At 44.6% G+C, this 8,215-nt stretch overlaps 1 protein-coding gene across 7 annotated transcripts in view; it reads left to right on the top strand.

The window, feature by feature from the left end:
* Positions 1-1,378: 1,378 nt before the first annotated feature.
* LOC105557578 (syntaxin-binding protein 5) overlaps positions 1,379-8,215 on the top strand; it is a 59,011-nt gene continuing 52,174 nt past the window's right edge. For 2 of the 7 annotated variants that reach the window (XM_012004850.1, XM_012004849.1), the window contains exon 1: positions 1,379-1,733. In XM_012004850.1, coding sequence (XP_011860240.1) covers positions 1,614-1,733 — 120 coding nt within the window. In that variant the 5' untranslated portion in view covers positions 1,379-1,613. The remainder of the gene's footprint in view (positions 1,734-8,215) is intronic. The other 5 variants (XM_012004847.1, XM_012004846.1, XM_012004848.1 and 2 more) reach the window with 4 other exon arrangements.

Below are 8,215 nucleotides of genomic sequence, written 5' to 3'. Positions count from 1 at the left end.
CTTAAATCATCTATTGTAGACTGGGACTTAGTCCCAGTCTACAATAGATGATTTAAGCCCTAAGCTTTAAGAAATTGGCCAATCACGGTCAAGTATGAGTAGAATGCGCGACTGTGATTAGTCAATTTCTTAAGTCCCAGTCTACAATAGATGATTTAAGCCCTAAGCTTTAAGAAATTGGCCAATCACGGTCAAGTATGAGTAGAATGCGCGACTGTGATTAGTTAATTTCTTAAGGCTTAGGGCTTAAATCTCTATTGTAGACTGGGACTTAGGCTTAGGGCTTAAATCTCTATTGTAGACTGGGACTTAGAGACAGTTCGGGCAAGACATGAAATACATGAATCATTGAGAGGCGTACGCATGTCCGACCCAAACCTAACTCCGAGCGCTTCTTCGTAAGCACCCCATTTGTTTCATTTTAACTTATTGCACTAGTTCAGTAGTGCAGTAATAAAGAACAGGCCTATAGTTCGGTCTCCTTAAGCCTATCACACAATGCCAGGCAACAGGCAACAGGAACAGGGAATAGAATTTCTGACGTGTTGGATTGGTTGAACGAAAATTTCCGACGAATCCAACGCGTCAAAAATTCTATTCCCTAGCTATTCCTATTGCCTGTTGCCTGGTATTGTGTGATAGGCTTAGGCCCGGTTTCACCAACGCGAGTTAATCTAATCGGTCGGTTAACTTCACAGGGTGCCAACATAAAACTTCTTTATTAACCTATTTTCTTGGTTAATAAAGAAGTTTTATGTTGGCACCCTGTCAAGTTAACCGACCGATTAGATTAACTCACGTTGGTGAAACCGGGCCTTAATACATTCTCCATAACTGTGGTCTAGATATATTATGTCTATGGTCACGCGTCACCGTGCCAATCCGGCCAATCGCGAATACGACCCACTCGCGATTGCGCGCCCAACCGCGGAGCGCATCGCGCCCGCGCAGCACGGCGCTGGCGGCCGTGCGAAACTCCACATGAGCCTGTTGCCAGTTATTGATCCTGGCGCGATTAAACAACACCGCATTGCCGTCAACTACGAAAACAAGCCTCGCCACGTCTCGGCCGCGCTCGCCGTTACCGCGTATGGCGTAAAAGTGTCGGAGCGCCGTGAGGACCGGGCGACGGTTCTCTCCCCCGCCGTGTTAACAATCTTCACCTGTACTCCAGACTGTGGAGGCTGACTGGTGCGCGACACAGTGAGAGCGGACGACGCATCTCGTCCCGTCCCGTCCGTGGCACGGCGCGACGCGACGCGGCGCGGCGCGGCGCGGCACGGCACGGCGCGGTGCGGCGCGATTCGGCCCCGCTCCGCTCCGCTTCGCTGACACGTTCGCTAGCACGTACTGTCAAAATGTAAAGAGCATCACTCGACGGTGGTAGTGACAGCAGCAGCAGCGGTGTCTCAATCGCGCCGAAAGAGAGCGAGAACATGTCATTGGATTTCCGCGAATGAGCTCGAGTCGAGAGAGAAAGAGAGAGAGAGAGAGGAGCGCGACGAGCCCAATCTTCGAATTCCCGGCCGTGATCTCGTGGACGGAGGGACGAACGGCGGCGGTGGTTGCACATGTGATTCCCCCTGAGTGGCCGACCCCATTTGGCAGACGCGATGAAGAAGTTCACGATCAAGGGTGTACTCGACGGGTTCCGGTCGTCGGTCCCGCAGCCCGCCAAGCCCGACCAGGAGATCGTCGAGAATCTCAGGCCGGAGCACTTTCAAGTTAAGAAGGTCAGTACCAAGTATACGTCGAGATTGCCCTGGTGTCCCTCTTTCTCCTCGTGCCCCCCCCCCCCCGCCCCCATATCTCCTTGCCCCCTATTCGTCCTAATTAAAGTGGATCTGTCGATAACACGCTCCCGTTCCCGGCGCATTTTTCGCAGACCTTTTCGCAGATCCGAGGAAAAGTTTCCCGACCGAGGGCTCCAACGGGCCGTGCGAGCTGCCGTTAATTTCGCGGACGTCGCGCAGAATGAGATCCGCCGTGGGTTTCCCCTCCCGCGGCGCCTAACGATTGACTGAACGACGCAAGTCGAGCAATTAGAAATTTTATGGGGTCACTCGTGAGAGAAAGTAACGCCACTGGTGAGCGAGTGGATAGTGTTGGCTTTAATCAGACCTATGCGCGTGCAAAATCCGTTCGTTACATCATGCATTGGCCCGAGGAAAGAAGGAGGAGAAGAAGAAGAAGAAGAAGAAGAAAGAGAACCGATATCTAGATCTAAATTGGATTCAACGATTAGAAAGATTCAATCGTTCGCGTTCTAGTCGCCACTTATCTTAAGTGCGGCGTCCGAGCGATCGTTGAGTAAAAGCTTCTTCCACGAGAGACCACCCCGTCCCGGGTTTGAGCTTTCTGCTTTCTGGTCTGTGTAAACAACTGCAGTCAGTAGACGCGCCGTGTCAATATCGAGAGCTTACGTAATCTCGAACTCTTCGGAATTCATATCGCTGAATAAATTCATATCAATTGCATCGCGTTATTACTCATGCTCGAGCACCTCGTGCTTCTCGCGAGTATGTGCACTCTACGAGAGGAGAGGACCAAAGAGCATTTTTCCTTCTCAATTTTATAATTCCCAACGTAGGAAATTAACGATCGACACAACTGATGAATTCTGATTAAGGAAATTTATTACGGAAAACGTTATCTCAGCCAGGGTTTCAACCTGGACCTCTCTACACTCTAGGCGGGCGTCTCACCAATTCGACTACTGAGGAAATTATTTACTGGCGACAATAAGTTCATTCTTGTGACATATAATTCCCCCTGTCCTACAATTACTACAATTCCCCATTCTCGGTGTTTGTATAAATTAACAGTTTTTTTATTTAAAACACTGCAACCACAAGTGTCACAAGGACAATCTCTCCTGTACAGTTAAAGTCTTCAAAAGTATTTAATTAACTCACAAATGAATTTGAATCGACAGATGAATAATGGTACTCTAGATTGAACGCAAATATTATATAAAGATGTGCGTCTCTAATACCATATTAAGTATTTGGTATCCACTTCTGTATTGCGGTGCGAGCGTGAGGTTTGGATTTCGTTAATCATACAAGCTATTATCTATCTTTTTGTCATTGAAGAGGACCACATAAGAGGGTCGAAACGTCTGACAATGTTAAATAAATTTTAGAAATTAATAGAATACCTATTATTTGAATACACGCAAATATCACCTAGCGCCTGGCTCTTATTGCCCATTATATATGACTTTAGTAACTAGTTTTTACACATAGAGCCTTTACTTAACAATCAAAAATTTATATTAAGTGAGTATAAATTAACATTTTGGTTCTCGCTTAGAAAGGGGATTTTCCAAGTGACTCATACCGCACTCTCTCGTGTTGACTTTCCGCGTTAAATAATTTCGAAATCGTGCTTCGAGATTGGTTTACTCGCGAGACACGCGACGTATGAGCCCTTACGAGGGCGACTTGTGAGAGAACCTCAGGTCGTGTCTGCCTTTGGAGCGTAAACATGACTGTCGATAATCGCCGCACGTTGCACACGAGGTACCTCGGCCCTCGTCTGGCTCTTGCACGCCAAAACCGTTCCGTCTGTTTACTCGAGCGAGTAGCTCGTAACTGTCGACGGCGAAGTTTGATATCGACTATCGCGCGCTTCGCGGTTGCAACGCGACTCGCGCACGAGTATCCGTTACGCGGTCGAGGAATAGATAACGATACAGGACAGATAACGAGGGGAAATGCACGAGAGAGAACACGAACGTGCGATTAGGGGAGAGAGAGAGACGTTTCCTACATTTATATGCGCCGCGTATTTTTGTTACACACGCTTCTCCTGGCCGATCGATCCCGATTCGTTTCTCGGCCTTCGCGATCTCACCGAGCGTTGCAATTTTAATTCGATCACACGTCGGAATGTTTCGTGGGGATTCTCGCCCTCGTCGTGTTCTCGTTTCTCACGACGACCAATTTGGGCGGCACATCTTTTCGCAGATGCCCCTCGCGTTTGTTACCTCGAGGCGCGATCTCGTTGGGAAGTCGCGCTGTTTAAACGAGGCCACGATTGCGATTTTCACGGCGTGTCGGACTTGGCGACGCAGCGCTCGCTGCACGTTCGCCTCGCGCTGAAATCATCGCTCGATACGCGTAGGCGTGATCGTATAGTCACCGCTATTATTTTAATTCTCTCGCTCCGAGGCGAGAATGACATTCGGCCGCGGTATACCGGTTTCTTACGCGCGCGCTGATTCGACGTGCAATTTTCACCCCGCTTTTTTTCACAGACGGAGACGCGGAGCTGACGCAGCGAGAACGCGCGCAATTTTCCGGCAGCCGATTAGACACGCGGTCGGGTAATTTTTGCTTTTTTTTTTAAGAATATAAAATGTACGCGTGGTCTGAAATCTCCGTGCTTATCTCTCGCATTCGCTTCCTCGTTTATGCATCAACGGTGAACGTGCACATTTGTAGTAACATGTATTATTTCGCGGACAAAACTACTGCGTTTCCTTCCCAGAAACGATGATATGCTGTATGCGCTGCATAATTGCTGACGGTTCATCTCGAGCGCCGCGGCTTATCGCTCCACCTGACATTTGCATACATCCCACGGATATACACGCGAAAATTCGGCGCAACGCTAACACATTCGAGAGTGCCCTGATGATTATCGATCGCGGGTCTTGAGAGAACACTTAACTTTACGCCGCAGAATTTTACCTTGGACGACGTAACAGATTATGAAGTTGAAGAGCGTCATGCTCCCTCCCTCCCTCCCTCCTCTCTCTCTCTCTCTCTCTCTCTCTCTCTCTCTCTCTCTCTCTCTCTCTCTCCCCCCCTCTCTCTCTCACTTTCTGCTTCGTTTCTTACTTTGTTACATTTTAATCTTTTCTTCTTTCTCTCTTCTTATCTTAACTTTTACTGTCTTAATATCTTATGCGCACTAACAGGGGCGTCATTATGTTTTTTCCTGAGCCCAGGTCAGCCTGATGACGGGGAAGAGGGGAGGGGAGTACATTGAAAAGCAACTAATTAACTGAAAGATAAAGTTAAACAAACGTAAAGTAAAAGTAACCATAATTTATTTCTTACAGGTAGTGGCGAATGTTTGTTTTGTTAACCCTTTGAGGCATACATTTTGCTATTATACCATTTTTTAATGAAACTTTGTATACAAGGGTTTTTGGGGGTCGCTGATTACGAATTTGTTGTCAGATTTTCATAATGTGCAATGGCGGATTCAAGATGGTGGAGTTCCAAACTTAAAAGAATAACATCATTCAACTGTAATTCAACTATGCTAAGAAACATGTAGATATTATTAGGGCTCGTGGAAACTAAATTCCAATTGAGAATTCTTATAAAATATAAAAAAAGCGCGCGCGAAATGACGGATGCAAAATTGAAATTGGATCATTTCTTCGAATTTACTCATTCTTGGTACTATCCAGAGTTAACAACGCGGACGTGACGAGTCCCTAAATACCGTAATGAAACGAAAATCCTTAAAAACTTGAAAAATCACGTGCTTTGTATCCGCCATTTTGGGTTGGCTATTTTTAATTTTGAAAATCTGACATCAGATTCGTAATGGGCGACCCCGAAAACCCCTTTGTACAAAGTTTTCAAGAAATAATCTTAAAAACTTGGTCAATAATGAATTTTTCCGAAAAAGTTGCTGTTTTTTTCATATTTGTTTATTTATAAAACTTATAATAAATGTTAAAGACTACTCATCTCTTTTTTGTTCTTTTATTGCTAAGATATCCAAAAAATGCAAAAAACCCGACTTAAATGCGTTAACTAGAAATTAAATGGCCAAAAAGTAAAGAAGTTGAGATGGTAACGTGGATTACCACCATGCTTAAAAAGGTCAAGTTATGGGTGTTAATAAAAATATTTAATAGAACATCGATATCTAAATCTTAGATCTCATTTTTTATTGCCGAAGAGTTGAAAAGGAGCGCTTATTTAATTTTAACAGTACGAATTTAAAAAAACTTTGTAAATGAAATAGAAAAATGATTTTATCTATAGATTCCGACGTATGGAATTCCATACCTAGACATACATTGAGGTGTGGTTTTAGTAAGACTTCAAGGGCCGTAATGACGAACCCAGCGCATTAATTTATGTACTGTTGATTTTTGCAATAATGTCTATATATACGTTGGAGGACACAATTTCAAAGCATTTAATAGATGACGAGAGAGAGAGAGAGAGATTCTGATTCTGATTCGCTCAAAAGAAATTCCTATCGGCGGTCGTACATAATTTCCCGTTATACTTGGCTCCCGAGGGACATCGGTAGAATGATGTAAGAAGCAGGTGGAAGTTGAAAAATTGTCCGTACGTGTTGGCGAGCGTCGCACTTTATCTTATCTTCCGCGGTATTTCTTGTCGTATCTCATTTTCGACACGTTGCAGGAACGCGAGGAATCGACGCGTACATTGCGCGCCTACGCCGCGATCGCGGGGCGATTTTATCGTCGTTACATTTCAATTTATCGTTTAATTTTTCGTACGTAAACCGCGCGGGTAATAAAATGCGGGGAAGTATCATTTGTACTCCCAATAAAGACAATTTATAGGAGACACACGTGACAGATCTGTCAATATGCCGCAAGTTATGATGACTCGCCCTCCCGTGTGCTCGTAGTTGTATAGGTGATATCGCCAATAAGGAGTCGCATTGTGCAGCACACTCAGAACTACCTACCGATGCTCGGGCGCATTGATAAACGGTGACCTCGCGCGACTCGCGGCACGGAACTCGATCTTAATTGCATCACCGCGGTTCTTTCATAGCGGTAAAAGGATCGCCCCCGAAATTTTATTCGCGGCGATCCCTCACGTTGGAATTCGCCGCTCGATAAAAATGGAATGAGCGAGGCGCGGGATAAATCTGCGGGAAACGCGCTCGCAATTTTTCCTACCTGTTTAAGGGCCAGTTTCACAAACGTCGGTTAACTGCTAACCGAAGGTTAACTGATCCTCTGTCTCTTCTTAGAGAACAAGATAGAAAAAGATAGAGCGTTGACTGAACTCTGGTTAACAGTTAACCAACGTTTGTGAAACTGGCCCTAAGAGATAACTTACCCGACCGCGCGTTTATCGCACGAATCTCGCCGTGATCTTACGCGGTGCGAACGTGAGCGAGTTATTTCACGCACACAACTTCGTCATGAAAGTCGGAAATATACAATACCCTCCATAAGTTTGGAAACATCCTATATTTTACAGATAAATAGTGGTACAGCAGCGATCTGTGCACATGTTTGGTATAAATCGAGGTATAAATATATCATCGTTTAAATAACGATATAAGTATGTTCTAAAATTCTACAAAATATGGAATGGCCCGCCCACTCCCCAGATTGTAATCCAATCGAACTATTGTGGGATGAATTAGACAGGAGGATTCGCAAAGAGCGAATTACGAGTGGAGTGCATCTCTGAGAGATTCTCCAGCAAGAATGGAAACGTTTCCCGACTGAATCTCTGCAAAAGTTAATTCATCGCATGCCGCGAGTATGCAAGGCAGTCGTTAAAGCAAAAGGTGGTTACTTTGAGGAATCTAAAATTTAATTTAAATCTTTATTAAAAGCTTGTTGTATGTACGTATGTATCTTTGTTTTAGTTTTCTTTAGTTAAGTAAACACAAAGCAAAATACATCGATTTTATTATGTATTTATTTCATATTACACACTTTTATAGTGTTTCCAAACTTATGGAGAGTACTGTAATTAATAAATATTATATGAAATTATACCAAGCCTCGCCGCTTTGGAGTCACACTGCTAGCATATTATTCCTATTTTATTCGATAAAATAGAGTAGACAAGCAAGAGGTGTATAGAGTGTAGGTTTTGAATAAGCTCAGTGGGAAGAGCAGTTTCACCTGGCAAGTAAAAGATCCCAGTTTCGAATTCTGGTCTAGTCCTCGCGCTTAATTTTTCTCACCCAAAAATTATTACACCCCGATTTCTCGCCAAAAAATTGTTACGCGACGTAAGTGCCTACCTATCCGAAGATCTATTATATTATAGTGGCCGTGCTCGTTTCGCATTCGTCTACTCCGAAAACAACCTGTCGTTCGGCAGGATAACGGTGAGGAATTTGTTTATTTCCTACAAGGGATCTTCGGGGGTGTAACCACTGTATACGATGGTCTACCAAACCAGCGGAGTCGCGCTACTAGCATATTATTTCTATTTTATTTTGTAAAACAGAATAG

This window comes from Vollenhovia emeryi, unplaced genomic scaffold (genome assembly GCF_000949405.1).
Source record: "Vollenhovia emeryi isolate VEMERY1.0 unplaced genomic scaffold, V.emery_V1.0 DF939451.1, whole genome shotgun sequence".
Lineage (NCBI taxonomy): Eukaryota > Metazoa > Arthropoda > Insecta > Hymenoptera > Formicidae > Vollenhovia > Vollenhovia emeryi.
This window is presented reverse-complemented; position numbering and strand designations above follow the sequence as displayed.